The following is an 18,430-nucleotide window of genomic DNA, read 5'->3' on the forward strand; positions in this document are numbered from 1 at the left end:
CTACAATAGGCTGCTAGTCCCTCATTCCAACTGATTAACAATTTAATGGCACCACCAGTTTCATACTCATAACTGCAATATACCACTGGATGTGCCCTGTGCCAATATGTAGCCTGGCACTGTGGATTAGTGACAATCGTCATGACAAACAGTTCTTGGGTTGGAACAGATTTTGTATTTTGTGAAAAGTAGGAGTTGCTCACATGTGCTTTACTCCGATCACCGGTGTTTTCTGCATGCATCTGTGGAGGTGTTATGCGCACAGGCTGTTTCTGCTTGGAACACTGAAGCATATGTATTCATATTTATAGAGTGCAAGAGCAATGAGGCGTTTAACAGGGCATGGACCCCAGAACAATACAATTACTAGGGAAAGGTCAAGAGCAGGCTCTTGGATTAGGGGTAGTGTTCTTTTAAAAGATGTGTCATCAGCTTATTTTACAGAACTGTGGGAAAGTTGGTGCTGATGTGATGTAGGTTGCAGTGCTTTTCTAGATCCTGGGAAGCTGCAGCCTTGCTGCTGAGGACTTTATAAGTGACGCAGCTCATCTTGAAGATCATGTGAACTTGAAGGGAAAGCCAGCACAGGTCTTATAACCTTGGGGTGATGTCTTCAAATTTCTCTGAGCTCTTGGTAATCCATGAAACTGCATGTAGGATTTCTTTCTGGAGTTCTAAGGTGGTATCAGGGAGGCCACAGAGCAGAGCCTTGCCACTATCCAGATAGAAGTGGATAGAGACTTGTACTGATGTTCGGAAGTCATCTTGTGAAAGAAATGACTTAATTTTTGTCAAGAAGGAGAGTTGGAAGCAGGCTGTCTTGGTCATTCTTGCAATGCATGAGGGGTCTGGGTCACATCTGATTCCCAGGGAGTTTTCATGGTCTAAGGGGTGGATCCTGGTGGGCTTAGGTTGGAGAGCCAGGCTTGAATCTGGGGCTGTTTATTATTGTTGCTAACAAAATGAGTACAGTCTGTGGAGTTAAGCATCATGAAATCAGATGACATTTGAGCGTGGATGCGTTTGACGTACAAGTTAAGCCTTTGAAAGTCTGGGGTGTGTCTGTCAGCTTCTGGAACCCATATACATGAGATTGTGTCAGTTGATGAGTCATGATGCAAACTATTTCAAAATAGTACCTGGCAACACTGTACATTTTTTCATGGTGTTGAACTGAATGGTTGTGTGTCAAAGGATAGAGAGAGGTCAAGCAGGACAAGGAGGCAGGAGTCATTCTTGTCATTGAGGAGGAGGAGAGCATTGGTGACTACCTTATGTGACTTCTGATGTGCTCCTATGGCTTGGTGGTAACTGATTTCCTTGTGATTCTGTATTTGAATGAAAGGAGGTCAATATGGTGAGAGTTGGTGAGGTTGCCTGGGTCCAGAGATAGTTTCATTATCAGGGGAAATATCCGACCTATCTTCCATGCATCTCAGGACTCTTCTTGGATTTAAGGAGGCATTGATACTGTAGAGGAGGGGTTGAGGCCCCTTTGTCGGAGATGATGGATGATGGAAGAAGTGTTGTCTTCATAGGAGGCTGCCTTTAGAGCGTTCAAGCTAGTGGAGAGATTTGTTTACAAGACTAGAGTGTAGGATGTCCATTTGGTGGTTAGGTGATGGAGGATGGCTGGAAACAGTAATGATTTTGAACTGGATTGTGTTGATCTCCTCAAAGAAGAGGTTGATGGTTTTGCATCTGTCATTGGAAGTATGCAACTCTAGGTTCTGAAAGTGGATTGGTACAATGCTTAACAGCCTTAAAGAGGTCTTTGTTTGTGGTAGTTGTCTCAATGATGATGGTGTTGTAGCAAGAGGCTTTAGCTGTTATGATTAGAGCGAAAGGCCTTAGGCAGGATGAGGACATCCTGGGGTTCTGATCATTCCAGATATTTTTCTGTTTGGAATGGTGCATTTATTTTCCTAATGCTCTTAAGTGCACCAGTGTGATGAGGAACATGGCTTGGTGGATTTGGTGTTCAGGGGAGCACACAATTTGAAATTTGACTTGCGCTGTCAGAATGGTCTTGTAAATGTTACAAGAGTATTCACACTAGTGGAGGTCTGGAAGTGTTCTGGCTTGTTGCTTCGTTCTTCTTTGATCTTTTCCAGATGATGTAAATGATGGAGGTCAAGTGTATTTTCTTCTTTTCGGATGACCTTAATGCTGAGGTGTAGTATGTGCAATGGTGAAGGAGGTGGTGAAGTGGTTGGTCCAGTCTAGGGTTATAGATGTACAGTGGATATTAGTTGGCCTGGATGTAAATACCATTTGTGAGCACAATTTTCCCTAAGCTTTGAAATTTTGCATTACAATATTACACGCAATGCCCAGGATTACACCACTACGCTGTTACATGTAAAGGAGGTGGCAGAAAAAAACTAGAGCAGGAGCATGAGAATACACTGTAACAACACAATGGACTCAAACATAAGTAGTATTTATTTACATTGGTACTGATAAAATAACTTGAAAATAAATTTTCTTTTTTTTTACCTGAACGGTACGTTTGTGTCCATTTTAAGTGTGAAAAACCTCTTCTTTATTTAATTTATTTTGTGGGTAACACAGAGGAAGTGTCATAGAGAGTGAGGCTACTGTACATTCAGTATCAACTTCCTCTTCTTTTCCTGAAGACACCTGTTTGTACTTTGTCCAGTCTTTTGTCATTTTGAGTTTGGAGGGAAAGCATCACTTTCCCTTTGTCTGCAATCTCAGCAGCATCATGCACCATTTGAAGTTGAAACTACTATTCATTACAAAATCGAAGTTCAGCTCATTCACTTGCTAAATTCCTGTGTTGCCACATAGCACCTTTTTTGTTCCTTTTTTGTTTATATTCATTATGCTTGTTTTTGCTGATGACATGTAGCATATAAGGTTATAGGAAGGTCCATATTACAGTAAGAGATAATGGACATGTTTTGATAGTGGATGCCATAGGCTAATAATATTTGCTTATTTCTTTTTGTTTCTATGAATTTTGTCTAGATTTGTCTCTATACAGTGGTGTGTTTGACTTTTTGGGCTGCTGTGTTGTAGGCCCTTGATGCATTTTTATTGTATGTTTCACATTCTCACTGCTTCTGTGATAGAGATATTTTTTATTATTTGAGGGCCTTGTAGATTGCCTTGTATTCATACCGAATTTAAGTTATTTTTTGTCTACGTTTCTCCTAATGGCTACAGTCAGAGGGGCTCCAGGAGTCCAGCGCAATGTAGCCAGGCATTTTCCTTTGTTTTGCCCTAGGTGCTTGCCACATTTTGTGTGTGTGTATGAACAACCCACAATGTGAGGATCGGGTGGTCCTCATAGCATGGGCAAAACTGATAGACCCAGACAAACACTAAGGCCCTCATTACAACTTCATTGGTCTTACTAAAAGACCGCTGAAGCCACGGTAGCCACTATATCGCCAGTGCTGGCAGTATATGTGGCTCCCTATTATGACTTTTCTGCTGTGCCAGCGGACAAGTTACATCAACATTGCAGCCGGTTCATAATAGAACCGGCGCCAATCTTGATATGCAGCTGGTGCAGCAGCACCCGTCGCACATTTCAATGCCAATGGGCGATGGGGCTGTGCCTGGGGGCCCCTGCACTGCCCATGCTAAGTGCTAAGTGCATGGGCAGTGCAGTGGCCCCCAGGGGCACCCTGAGCCCCCCTTACTGCCAGCCTTTCCATGACGGTGTTTACCACCATGGACAGGCTGGCGGTTGGGGACTCATAATCCCCAGGGCAGCGGTGCTTGCGGAAGCCTGGCGGTCAAGTGGAGGGGCCAGCGGCATGGCCGTGGCTAATGCGCCTCAGTCATAATACACCGCCGGTACACCACCAGCCTGTTGGCAGTGTTACCGCCAGCTTACCACCGGCCGGCAGGGCCATAATGAGGCCCTATATCTTTGTGAGGACCAGTGCATTATGAGGACTGGCTCTTATTGTGTGTTTAGGTACTTTTAGGACTAGGACAGGATAGAAATATGCTGACAGAACAGGAACACAGAACATGAGGCAATGGTATCTGCGTATACAACCAAGCAATTCATCTTTATCAGGGTACAGAAGTATCCATAATAGGTTATATACATTTAAAACACATTAAAACAATTTAAAAAATGCAAATGAGAGTATGTAATGAAACATAAGTATATACAGCGCTCCTTTAAATGTGCAAAATACAAATACAGAATTAAGACAGCAGCATATAGAGAAAAGCTACACAGCTTTAAAATCCAATCTAGTTTGTATTCATTGAGATGTGGGTTCAAACAGCAATTCTCAAAAAGGCACCTAAGTAGGCAATAGACTCTTCATCATATATTAAAAGGAGCAAACTAAATGCTGTCCTGAAATCAGTAATATTGCTCTTTTTAAGTAAAGGATGTAAAATAAGCTTTGTGTACATATGACAAAAGCCACAAAAAAATAAAAAATGCAATGATGATTGACCTGAACTCCCATTACATTGACAAGGTAGGGAGTCAAGGTTTTCTTGAAAGTCTAGGAGGAAGCATAGCAGGTATTTAACAGTGTCACCCCAGAATCAAAACAGTAGGCTGGGCTCCCAGTAGCCTAACTACCCTGTTATTTGGCTAACTGTTCTAGTGTTCAGATAAGCTGTCACACTCAACTTCTTGATCTCAAAAACCAGTCTGTCAGGATTCTCGAAAAGAAACTGCTCTTTCCCAAAGAGGCTTCCTCCCTTGCTAGCAATGGGATGTCCATGCCTTTATCACAGCTGAGGCAGTCTGTGATAATGTCTCTAGTTATGCCTGCTTCTCTATTTTTCACAATCACTAGCCGCAAAACAAAGGGGAATGGACTCTAATGTAATCCTCCATATAAGGCAAATTCAGTTTGCTGTGGCAAATAAAGCAGGGAAAAGAGATATGGACCACCAACACCTTACAGCAGAACCTGTTTTCTTCAACCTGGATGGGATTACATTTAAAAGTGCCCCATACTTCAGCCCCATATGTAGCCATCGGAGTACATTACATTTTAATCAATTGCAGAAGTAGTATAAGAGCTCCACCCTTTTAGGCTGCGTCAGGCATTTCCGCCCGCTGGCCCTGAGGTGAACATGGCCATAAAATTGACACCGGCTCCTAATGAAGCCGGTGCCAATGTGGCGGTGCGGCAGGTGCTGCAGCACCCGTCGCGCATTCCGCTGCCAGTAATTGAGGCAGTGGAATGCGCAACGGAGTTGTGCATTAGGGCCCCTGCACTGCCGATGCCAAGTCCATGGGCAGTGCAGGGGCTTTAAAGGCCTCCCGACATCCCCATTCCGCTAGCTGAAGACTGCCAGACTCATAATGAGGCCCTTAGTGTGAGAGCCATCAACACTGCCTCATTCGCATACAGCAGGATTGGTAGGAAAGAGTTGCTAACTTTGGGAATGTCTGGGGTGGTAGTCAATAAAAAAGGGTGACGATATATGAAATAAATAAAAGCGGAGCTAAAACACACCCTTGCTCACTCCCCGAAAAATGCTTATATTTTTTGTGACCTCTCCTTGAGAATTTATTCAAATTCTGTCATTTATGTCCCTGTGTAAATAAGCTGAGTCATGCACCAATGCTTCATCCATACTATGAGCTAACAGTCTTGCCCGCAGCCTTAAGTAATTTACACAGTCAAAAGCTGAGGACAAATCAATAAACACCAAATATAGCGGAGACTGTTGAGCGAAAGTATATTTCCCAGTGTTCAAATTAAGATTCAAATATTGTTCTACAGTGGCAACCTTATTCCTGAAACCATATTGACAAGGGTGCAGGAAAGACTTTTACTCAATCCACCCTTTAATCCTACTATATAGGACCTTTCCTATGATTTTCAATGAGATGTCTATTAGAGAGATGCGCCTATAATTGCCAGGATGCGAGCTGTTACCCTTTTTAAATATGAGAACTATGACAGAAGTTGACCATGTGCTCGGTAGGAGAGAATGGGCGAGACAATCAAAAACATTCAATAATAGCGGTGCCCAGAATTCAGAATTATACTTAATGAGGTCTATTGGAACCCTGTCAGGACTGGGGGCCTTGCCCCCAATGCTCTATTTTATGGCATCCGTGACCTCCCCCACAGCCATTAACACTCCCTCATATGCAGAGGCCACTGGGGTGTTTAGATCTGTTGGGATAGCTGGATAGATATTGGTGAAGTGCATCTTCCAAGCCTCCCTAGAAATTTTACAGCTAATGGGTATTCGATTGTCTCATGTCTTTCACCGGTGCCCAAAAACGTTTTCTGTTAATTTTATTCGCCACCACGACTTATAATCCCCATTGTTGGTTTAGTACCTCCTTCTTCCTAGAGGTTGTGGCTTCTTTATATTTCTTACGAAGGGAAGCCACCTCTAAAAGGTCCTATGAGTTAGCCGTAAGAGCCCAACATAGTTGATGACTGGCAATGGCATTCATAGCTAAACCACCTAGGTCTATTAATTTACGTAAAGGAGGGTCTCAGTAGCAGTTTCCTAATGTTGGAGCAGAGCTGGTTATATGCACTGACCACATAGTATACAATGTCATTCTCAGTTAGACAAGACAACACCAGATCCAAATCCTCCTTAATCACACAATCAAAAAGTCGACCCGGTTCAACAGTTCTCCATTTTCATCTCAGACCGTTGTTAGACAGTTCGAGATTCTTTGCTCCACATTCAGAAACCTGAGAAGACTTTTGGCGGCATTTCAAGCAACCCCACAGACTTGGCTGCTCTCTGCTGATGACGGGCTAAACCTAGAAACACGTGTCCAGAGATACACAGCACTTGCTGCACCTACTTAGGTGAAAGACTTTTGATTACTTTTTCAACACAAAACAAAGTGACTGCATTTACCATGATGCATTGGGGCTTACTTTTTGCTGGAGTGTGAGGCAGTGTGCTCCCTTTTTTCTTTTTGTCCAATGACTGCTCCCTTGAGCTAACGAGCTGACGAGCTCTGGTGAGGCACCTGTGCGCCAGTGAGTGGTACAGAAACCTGAGAAGACTTTTGGCGGCATTTCAAGCAACCCCACAGACTTGGCTGCTCTCTGCTGATGACGGGCTAAACCTAGAAACACGTGTCCAGAGATACACAGCACTTGCTGCACCTACTTAGGTGAAAGACTTTTGATTACTTTTTCAACACAAAACAAAGTGACTGCATTTACCATGATGCATTGGGGCTTACTTTTTGCTGGAGTGTGAGGCAGTGTGCTCCCTTTTTTCTTTTTTTTTTTTTTTCTTTTTGTCCAATGACTGCTCCCTTGAGCTAACGAGCTGACGAGCTCTGGTGAGGCACCTGTGCGCCAGTGAGTGGTACAGAAACCTGAGAAGACTTTTGGCGGCATTTCAAGCAACCCCACAGACTTGGCTGCTCTCTGCTGATGACGGGCTAAGCCTAGAAACACGTGTCCAGAGATACACAGCACTTGCTGCACCTACTTAGGTGAAAGACTTTTGATTACTTTTTCAACACAAAACAAAGTGACTGCATTTACCATGATGCATTGGGGCTTACTTTTTGCTGGAGTGTGAGGCAGTGTGCTCCCTTTTTTCTTTTTGTCCAATGACTGCTCCCTTGAGCTAACGAGCTGACGAGCTCTGGTGAGGCACCTGTGCGCCAGTGAGTGGTACAGAAACCTGAGAAGACTTTTGGCGGCATTTCAAGCAACCCCACAGACTTGGCTGCTCTCTGCTGATGACGGGCTAAACCTAGAAACACGTGTCCAGAGATACACAGCACTTGCTGCACCTACTTAGGTGAAAGACTTTTGATTACTTTTTCAACACAAAACAAAGTGACTGCATTTACCATGATGCATTGGGGCTTACTTTTTGCTGGAGTGTGAGGCAGTGTGCTCCCTTTTTTCTTTTTGTCCAATGACTGCTCCCTTGAGCTAACGAGCTGACGAGCTCTGGTGAGGCACCTGTGCGCCAGTGAGTGGTACAGAAACCTGAGAAGACTTTTGGCGGCATTTCAAGCAACCCCACAGACTTGGCTGCTCTCTGCTGATGACGGGCTAAACCTAGAAACACGTGTCCAGAGATACACAGCACTTGCTGCACCTACTTAGGTGAAAGACTTTTGATTACTTTTTCAACACAAAACAAAGTGACTGCATTTACCATGATGCATTGGGGCTTACTTTTTGCTGGAGTGTGAGGCAGTGTGCTCCCTTTTTTCTTTTTGTCCAATGACTGCTCCCTTGAGCTAACGAGCTGACGAGCTCTGGTGAGGCACCTGTGCGCCAGTGAGTGGTACAGAAACCTGAGAAGACTTTTGGCGGCATTTCAAGCAACCCCACAGACTTGGCTGCTCTCTGCTGATGACGGGCTAAACCTAGAAACACGTGTCCAGAGATACACAGCACTTGCTGCACCTACTTAGGTGAAAGACTTTTGATTACTTTTTCAACACAAAACAAAGTGACTGCATTTACCATGATGCATTGGGGCTTACTTTTTGCTGGAGTGTGAGGCAGTGTGCTCCCTTTTTTCTTTTTGTCCAATGACTGCTCCCTTGAGCTAACGAGCTGACGAGCTCTGGTGAGGCACCTGTGCGCCAGTGAGTGGTACAGAAACCTGAGAAGACTTTTGGCGGCATTTCAAGCAACCCCACAGACTTGGCTGCTCTCTGCTGATGACGGGCTAAACCTAGAAACACGTGTCCAGAGATACACAGCACTTGCTGCACCTACTTAGGTGAAAGACTTTTGATTACTTTTTCAACACAAAACAAAGTGACTGCATTTACCATGATGCATTGGGGCTTACTTTTTGCTGGAGTGTGAGGCAGTGTGCTCCCTTTTTTCTTTTTGTCCAATGACTGCTCCCTTGAGCTAACGAGCTGACGAGCTCTGGTGAGGCACCTGTGCGCCAGTGAGTGGTACAGAAACCTGAGAAGACTTTTGGCGGCATTTCAAGCAACCCCACAGACTTGGCTGCTCTCTGCTGATGACGGGCTAAACCTAGAAACACGTGTCCAGAGATACACAGCACTTGCTGCACCTACTTAGGTGAAAGACTTTTGATTACTTTTTCAACACAAAACAAAGTGACTGCATTTACCATGATGCATTGGGGCTTACTTTTTGCTGGAGTGTGAGGCAGTGTGCTCCCTTTTTTCTTTTTGTCCAATGACTGCTCCCTTGAGCTAACGAGCTGACGAGCTCTGGTGAGGCACCTGTGCGCCAGTGAGTGGTACAGAAACCTGAGAAGACTTTTGGCGGCATTTCAAGCAACCCCACAGACTTGGCTGCTCTCTGCTGATGACGGGCTAAACCTAGAAACACGTATCCAGAGATACACAGCACTTGCTGCACCTACTTAGGTGAAAGACTTTTGATTACTTTTTCAACACAAAACAAAGTGACTGCATTTACCATGATGCATTGGGGCTTACTTTTTGCTGGAGTGTGAGGCAGTGTGCTCCCTTTTTTCTTTTTGTCCAATGACTGCTCCCTTGAGCTAACGAGCTGACGAGGAAATCCGGTGTTGGGAGTGTTAATAAAATCAGTGTTATAAAAATTACTTAGGTAGAATGACGGACCCCTCTTATACCTCACTACCTGGAAGTTATCATTGCACAATTCTTTAGACTGAACACAACCCCCTGCCAAGATGTTCACCCAAATGGCCAACCCATCTGACGCAAGACCTGCTTTAGACAGAATTGCCTGGGTGTTATGACACACAAATCAATCAATAACTAAATTATGTGTCACCATTGACACATTAGACAATCATATTGTCTGATGAAGGATAACCAATCTGGTAACTGAATCTTTGATTGTAGGCCTGCCACATTCCAACTCAGGATTGTCAGCGCAGGAACATCTTGTCCTGATACAATGCCTGAACATAAAGGAGCCTCAGATACAGGCCCTCTGTCTGGAGAGGTGGAAACGTGTGTAGCCCTACCGCTGAGATTGGACCTCAGTCAATCCAGTACATCGAGGTCATCTAGGGTGGAAAACCTATATTGATGGCTTAGTAGGGCATTTAAAGTTAAGGGCTTGTAGAAGTGTCCTAAGGGAAGGGAGCTTATCTTGGTATTGTTATGCATAATGGCTTCTTTCATTCGTAAGTTATTTCTAAGACAAGATGGCGTGCGGAAATTTACTATGATGCAATTGCCTTCAATGTCTTTTACTGACTGGAATCGCCCACCCGCCCTTCATTCCATTATAATTTCATTGGTGATATGGGGATTAGGGGATTTAATTCTTTCTGTTTATGGAACTATAAACTCCTTCCAAGATTCACTTTGAGAGTCCCTCAGGGGTGGCACTCCAACAAGTACTATTACACAGGGTCAAGCAGCCGGGTACAAGTCCAGGTAGTCTTTGCTGAGCTTAAAACAAAGTCTATCTTGGGTACAGTTAGAAACTCGTGGACCAGAAGATTCGGGAGCATTAGGGTGTACGTCCCTCTGAGAGTAGTTAGAGACAGTGATTGATGCTCCCTTGCTTGCACTAACCAATTTAGTTGGAAAGACAGAGTACCATGTCCCTGACTGGGTTGTACTGCTTGTATGCACAACGTTGTCCTTCCTTTGTATGGCTCCTTGTTGGTAGAGCCCCTGCCATCTTTGCCTTCTTTACAGCTAAACATGGTGGGGAGGGAATGGGCACACTGCTCAAACAATCCTCAAGATGAACCAAGGCTCAAACAGGGGATTCAGTTTCTCCTCAAGGATGGAACTAACATTTTTATACATTGTTGCGAGCAAGGGGGGTCGAGGAGCAGAGTGTCACTAGTCTGACAAGCTGGATATTGTGTTGTAGAAATTGAAGGGATTTGTGGTTGAGATACAGACACTGTTGTACCCAGGAGAGCAATTGGTTATTATTGGCAGCTGTTGTACAGAGGGGTTGTTTCCTCTTTACTGGTGCTGGCCTTCCCGTTTCTCTTTTACACCTAATAGTTATCGCAGAAGCAGTCACAGGCCAACTTGCCAGGTCATACTTGTTGGTGGCAAGCTCATCAATGCATGTGTTAAAACAGATCATGTTAGATTGCTGGCCTCCCCCAGGCATAGGCTCAAAGTGAGCAACTGAGATGCCACCATCCATCGAAGTAGTAGGCGGGCCCCTAAATCTAGAGACAATCTGTGCACAGTCAGCTCAATTACATTAGAAACAATCCCAACAACCCTTTCTAGCATGTTATCATTGAGACTGATGAACAGGTGGCAACATTACCCCTTTCAGTCTTGTGCTTCACCATGATTACTATGGTGGTAAAGTGTGATTTCTCCTTATCACACAAGTTGATCACCCCTTTTTGAGACAGTTAAAAGAGGTCAAAGGGGGGGGCCCAGCCAAGCCTCGTCCAGCCACAGATGTGTGCAGACAGCCCACACTTGACCAGGTCTTCGTCTGGGCCGCACCCGGGCACGTCTAGCGTGCGTCCAACATTGTGGGGGGAGAGGCGGCACTATCAAGTGCAATGTCAAGCGCCTTCCCCTGACAGCAGCTGCAAGTGATTGAGGCAAAGTCGAGGGCCCTGAACACCTAGTCACACCAAGGCAGGGAGGCAGAACAACGCCAGGCAAGTCTAACAAGTCCTGCACTGGGGCGGGGGAAGCAGCGCTGTGAAGCACAATGTCAAACCCCTCCCTCTGACAGTAGCAGCCAGCGATTGAGGCAAAGCGGAGGGCCCTGGCACAACAAGTCCCACCAGGGCAGGGAGGCAGAACAATGCCAGGCAAGTCCAATAAGTCAGTCAGTTTGTCAATGTAAACCTGAATCCTCATGGGTCCCTCATACAAGAGGAGTACCAAAGGGATCAAGCTAATCCCCTTTCTTTGTTTAATGTCGATGTGCAACTGCTCCACAAATTATGAGGTACCAGAAGAACTGTTTCAAAAACCTATCTAGAGGGTAATATTGTTCAAACTCCCCATCTGTACCTTCTAAGATGCAACTGTACTTCATAACGTACAGCATCACTTCAGGTTTGGCGGGTGTCCTTCCATTCTGTCAAAGTAGTGGAGGTGATGGCCTCTGCCACCTTAGTAGATGACTGCCCACCATAGTCTGAGATCTCTGCCTGTGTCGCAAAATCTTTCTACTTTCTGAAGGCACTGTAGCTTTGCTGAGCAGTCTCCATGTTTCATCTGCTCACGTAGCAATGTTTTAAGTTTTGCAAAACAAACTCCCAAAGCAGAGGTTTGTTTTTAAAATAAAAACAAAAAATGACCTTGACACCCTAGAAGTTTTCTCCCAGGGGCTAAGGGTAATTTTAGTTTTTTGCTGGTAGGTCTATCAGGCTTTTCCTGGTGGTGCTGAGCAGGAACAAGCTGTGTCTGAATTTCTGCCCCAAATAGGGCAGAAACTCGGAGTTACTTAGACCGGTGGTGTGATGTCCTTGGGCATGTCAGTCTAAAGTTTCTGCTAGCAGAGACAGAAACAGGACAGTGGACCTAATTCTAACTAGAGCAGGCAAATCAAGAGTTTTGGTGGACAGGGTACAGAATCCTGTCTCCCAAATACTAAATAATTCCTTTAGTCTCACGCACTCAAAATTAAATAAATTGAACTATATTAGTTTTAACATTGCAAAACTAAAAGCTACTAGGTATGGTAAATCACCAACAAAAACTATTGAGACTACGATAAAGTGCAGCCATTTGTCTATTTCTTATCCCAATCTTCCAGTTTAAGAAAAAGTGGAAATCCTGAGTGAGCGTATGGAGTCATCCATTCATCATCAAGCTATTACCCTAAACCACTTAGGCAATTGAAATCAATAACCAAAAACAAACCCCCCAAATGCTTTAATTCTGTAAGTTTTTACCACTGCTAAACTCAGCTATGGCAATGCATTTCTTGTGAACTGCTTGCAAAGATTAATAAGCGTCACATTCAGAAAGTCAAAAAATTGCATTGCATTTTCAGATGTGTAAGTGCCAATATACGACTTTTGTGAACATTCCCGATAGTCCGCAGAAGCAAGTCAACTATTGGAAAGGCTGTGTAACGTTTCCAAGAGGATTTTATTCTCTTTGACTGAAATTCTCCGCATCAGAGAACTTTACATTTAGGGTATTACCATGTGTGCAAATTCAAACTTTTTCTTCCTTTTCTTCTCCCTAGTGTATTTTTCCCCATGGAGTGAGTCCTTCTACTATAGCCCTGTATTCTACAATTGTATCTCCTTCTCTCATTGGTTGTACAGCTCTGAGAAATGATGGGGGAGCAATGCACAGCATTATCACTTTGGCCAGTCATCACCACTAAAGATGGCTAGATCATGTTCTACTCCACAGTAATCAGCGGTTGCCTCAGTATGTAAAGAGGAAGCACGTGCACAGTGTTTAAAGGCACGAAATGAAAACTCGTTCTCTCCAATTAAAACTAAATACATTGTGTCATGTATGTTTTTTTCTAAATTTCTAAGTGGTTTATAATAATTCTTCACTACGTAGATCTACATTTACTTATGCATTTAAATTTTGGTGTGTGAAATGTGTCTTATTTCGTTTTGCCGAAATACCTGAAATTTGGGGACAATTAGCCGAGATTTCGGTAATTATGCAAAATACAAATCGGTCATTTTGGATTATGTTTTAGCGCAATATATTTCCTTGTGTTGCATCACTGAAAGCAAAAGCCACTCATGTTCTGGTTCTTCGAGCTGTTCCCACGCTATCATTTTGTCAAGAGAAATTATGAAAAGTGGGGCACATGCATAATTTGGTGCTGGCCATGGGGGCTCCTGCACTGCACATGTCACGATTAGGATTGCCGCCACTGCCAGACCACTGGCAGAGCTGGCAGTCCCCTCATAGTACTGACCTCCAGGGTTGTAATACGGGAATCGGACCGTCGCATTGGCGATGGTCTGACTGTCATCTTCAAACCTGAGGGGTCCTGAGACTTCAAGGTTCATAATGACCCCTATAGTGATGAGGAGGATCGTCAGAACTCTTCACAACCTGCCTTAACATATGTATTGTTCATCTTTTGCAGGTGTCACTGCCAGAATCATATAAAGGCAGCACAAATGGGCTGTGTGGCAACTTTGATGGAAACCAGAACAACGATTTTGAATGGGAAGGTGGGCCTTGCTTTAATATTTTCTTCGTTTATTTCTCGTTTGTTTGAGTGATGGCGAATGAGACATGCTGATACTGGATATTGAGTGCTCTACGGCCTCTTCCACTCTGAGTTGCTCATCTTTGTGTGAAGTTCCATTTCAAAATGTTTTTCTTTCTTTCTTTCTTTCCTTCTTTCTTTCCTTCCTTCCTTTCTTTCTTTCTTTCTTTCTTCCTTCCTTTCTTCCTTCCTTCCTTTCTTTCTTTCTTTCTTTCTTTCTTTCTTTCTTTCTTTCTTTCTTTCTTTCTTTCTTTCTCTCGTCATTGGCAATATATTCACCGCCACCTCTGGCTTCCATGCAGCTGCAATAATATGTGAGTGGAGGTATGTTTTACTTTCTCGTCCATCTAGGAGCACAACACACTAAACACTACAAATCTGACACATCACAACGGGAATCGACAAAGTACATTTTTGAACGCTTGTGGGAAAGCAAAGTAATTTGTATGCAGATAGAACTATATTATCACTATCCTGTTAATTTATCATGGCAATGTGATATTTCTTTTCCTCACAAAAATATTTTTTTATGCACCCGGGTCCATAAAATGTAATGGGCGCACTGTCTCTGTTGGTGCCACTGGTGAATCTTTAAAAGACTGTGCTGGATATAAACAGGGACAGTGTGACCTATTAGAATCAATGTGCTGTCTTTCGTGTGAGCCCCTGGTCCATCTTTTACTGTACAGCTGCTCTCACTTCCGTGTAAAAACTGCTCAAGCTTTCACTGTGCAGGCGACATCTGCATGCTCTTCAACTGGTGGCGGTGCAGCCATCAATGTTACAACACTGAAGTTATGGGGACTGTGAAAAATCAGACTGTCACACAAATAACAAGTGTAGAAAATAGTTCACTTCCATTCAGTAGAAGAGTGGAAAGAGTGTGGTATGCAGTCGGTGGTGTAGTTTGGAGCACACTGTCACACATATACAACTAAAACATGGTGTGGTAGCGCACTGTCATTTATAGACAGCGTATTTTCTATTGAAATGACATCAGATTTTGCATTGACATGCAGCTTTACTTATAGAACTATGTAGCCTTCAAATGATAATGTGTGAGAAGTAGGGTTCTGCAAATATTTATCATTTCCACATCACCAATTAAAGTGTTTTGATTTGTTTTCACCTTATGAAAATCTTTATTTCCGTCACACTTCAGGATTGCAAAACCAAACAATGTGCTTGATTTGTGCTTCCCTTGTTGCTGATATGTTTTGAAACAAATGCACAGTTCATTTACAGGTATTTAAAGGTTGCTGTTGTGTTGTAAAAAACGACATCTTAGAGCCTTTTCTTTCGCTCACCAAGATCGTAAGATAGCTCACTCAGAAACTGGGTTGTTTGTTGGTTGATTGAGGTGTGATCCCTGGCCAAGCAATAGCCCCAGTCACATGCAGAGTGAACCTCAAAAAGTCACTAAATTAACCTGTGCTTAACCCTGGGTAGTTTGGCACAAAAGCAGTCAGGCTTAACCTACAGGCAATGTGTGAAGTACAGTCATAAAATGAAAAATACAACACAAAAAAATAGAGTATATTTTAACAATTATTGTACAACAAACATCTAATAAGTAGAACCAGATTTATGAATTTTTAAAGTTTTAAGTGAAATCTAGTGCTTGAAAGATCAAAGTGCCAACTGTGGATATCTAGAGGCTCGAGACACGGTCAAAGGCAAAAGGTAAGGCCCACCGCGATTCAGCATGGTTTGGATACAAGAAGTGGACTGGGCCCAGTCATCGCTTTCTTTCAGGCTTAGAAACATTCTTGAAATAAAATGCCTGAGAAGGTAGACGTTAAGCAGGACAAGGCTTCAAGAATGTCCAAGAAGAGAGCATCCTCATCAGATGGCTGTACAGCAAAGCTGTGGTGAAGATTTTTACCTTTGGACTTAGTCACTAAAATGAAAGTAAAAAATCCCTAGCTTGGCGAGGCAGAGGGCTGTAGCCAAAGACAGTTCCACGAGGTCGGACACCCCTTTGCTGAGAGATCGCTCATTTGTGTGATTGTCTGGGCAGAATTCACAAAGTCTAAGTGTCAACTATACCCAGTCATAGGACGCAAGACAGGCTGCTGGCTCAAAGGGCTATGGATAGTAAAAGGCCAACTTTCTAAATGTGCCATTTTCAAAACTGTAATAAAAATGCTGACTTTACCATTGAAAAGAGTTTATCATTACAATTTCATAGGTACCAAACATATCTGCCTCCTCTTTGTAGGAAAGTAGCCTCTTTCTAGCTTGGTTACCCCCACTTGTGGCCTGTTTGTCAGTGTGTTTGACTGTGTCTACTGGGAGCCTACTAATCAGGTCCCCAGTAGTTATGCTTGCTCCCTTAAATTATGGTTGCTGCATACTGGTAACCCAGTATTTCACCCACAATTGGCATGATGGTGCCCCCTAATAAGACCCTAGTATATGGTACTTAGGTACCCAGGGCATTGGGGTTCCAGGGGATCCCTATGGGCTGCAGCATATCTTTTGCCATCCATAGGCTGCCCATGCAAAGGCTTCTAAAGGACTGCCATGGCAGCTTGCGTGAAAAGGTGCGTGCACCCTTTCACTGCCATTTACACAGCACCAGGTCACTTATAAGTCACCCCTATAGCAGGCCCTCCAGCCCTGAGGGCATGGTGCAAAGTACCTGTGTGTGAGGGCACCACTGCACTAGCAGAGGTGCCCTCACGACCTCCAGGACCATTTTCCCAGACTTCGTGGGACACTATTTTGCTCATGTACTGGACATAGATCACCACCTATGTCCAGCTATATAATGGTAACTCCGAACATAGGCATGTTTGGTATCAAACATGTAGGAATCATACCCCCATGGTTTTGCAAGCATTGGTTGTTTGATCCCATGCACTCTTGGGGTTCCTTAGCCAACCCCCAGTACTGCGATTTCAGCCTTCTGAGGTTTTTCAGGGAGCCCAGCTGCTGCCATCTCTCAGACAGGTTTCTACTCAACTGTTGCACGAGCAGCTTGAGCCCAGGAAGGCAGCATAAAGCATTTCCTTTGGGAGAGGGGTGTAACACCCTCTCAGTTTGGAAATATGTGTTACAGGCTTGGGAGGGGTAGCGTCCCCCCACTGGAAATAGTTTGAAGGGCACAACTGGTGCCCTCCTTGCAAAATCCAGTCTACACCAGTTCAGCGACCCCCAGTCCCTGCTCTGGTGTGAAACTGGACAAAGGAAAGGGGACACTCCCCTGTCCATCACAACCCCAGTAGTGGTGCTCAGAGCTCCTCCAGAGGGTCCCTGGATTTTGCCATCTTGGATTCAATGTTGGCAGGGAACTCTTGGAGCATCTGAGTGGCCAGTGCCAGCAGGTGATGTCAGAGCCCTCCCCTAGTAGGTGCTTACCTGGTTAGGTGACCAATCCCCATTTTAGATCTTTTTACGGTCTCTCTTTTTGGTGGTTCCTCAGATTTGGATTGCAAGACTCCAGCAGGAATCCTCTGCATCCTCCACTTCAACTTCTCACTGAAGAAACTGCATCTGGACCCTCCAGGAACTCTACAAACTGCAACAAAGAAGCAAGGACAACTTCTGCAACATTGTATCTTCAGCTCCTGCCAGAAACTGAAACTGTTTCCTGGTTGTGCATCCTCAGAAGACAGCCTGTCTTCAGCCTGCACCAGAAGAGCAAAGGAATCTCCCTTGGGGTGAAGGAGTCACTTCCCTGCTTCTGCGGGCACCTACTGCAACGACGACCGGCTGTGTGGATCCCCTCTCCTGCTGAGCTGGATCCTGCATCACAAGTGGTGGACCGAAGTGGTCCTGATGGTCTTGACGTCCTACTGCCCAACTTAGGTGGAGGTAAGAGCTTGCCTCCCCAAGCAAGATAGTACCCTCGTGTGTTTTGCAGTTGCCAAGGCTTGTTGGCATCCTTCCATGAAGTTCTTCGTGTACCGTGCAGCTCCGGCCCCCAGCAATTTATCCTGTGAGGCACATCTTCCTGAGTGGTTCTCCAGTGGTGTGGGAGCCTTTGTCGTAGTGCTGTGTGGGCCTCCTTTCACACCTTCGTTTGCCTTATACTGTGGGACTCCTGTGCACACTGCCTGGTCTTCTGTGGACTATCTTAGTTCCTGAGAGCCCCCTCTGACTACCCCTCCTGAGTAGAGTTTCCCTGCTCCTTCCCGGACCCGGGCAGCGCCATTTTCTGCTAACCACGAGCATCGCGTGTGGCAAGGCTTGTTTGCAGACTCCAGCGACGCAAAACAGACTGCAGTCCTCCTTCCGGCATCAGACATCACTTGCACCAACCAGGAACCTGACGCTGTCTTCTTGGGTGTAAATACCTACTGTTCTTCTTCACCGGTGGTTCT

General features: G+C 44.5%; 1 protein-coding gene across 1 annotated transcript in view; it reads left to right on the forward strand.

The window, feature by feature from the left end:
* LOC138284401 (mucin-5B-like) overlaps positions 1-18,430 on the forward strand; it is a 1,991,087-nt gene that overhangs the window by 145,146 nt on the left and 1,827,511 nt on the right. Inside the window, exon 4 of the mRNA XM_069223138.1 lies at positions 13,977-14,064. Within this exon, the coding sequence (XP_069079239.1) occupies positions 13,977-14,064 (88 nt within the window). The remainder of the gene's footprint in view (positions 1-13,976; positions 14,065-18,430) is intronic.

This window comes from Pleurodeles waltl, chromosome 3_1 (genome assembly GCF_031143425.1).
Source record: "Pleurodeles waltl isolate 20211129_DDA chromosome 3_1, aPleWal1.hap1.20221129, whole genome shotgun sequence".
Taxonomy (NCBI): Eukaryota; Metazoa; Chordata; class Amphibia; order Caudata; family Salamandridae; genus Pleurodeles; species Pleurodeles waltl.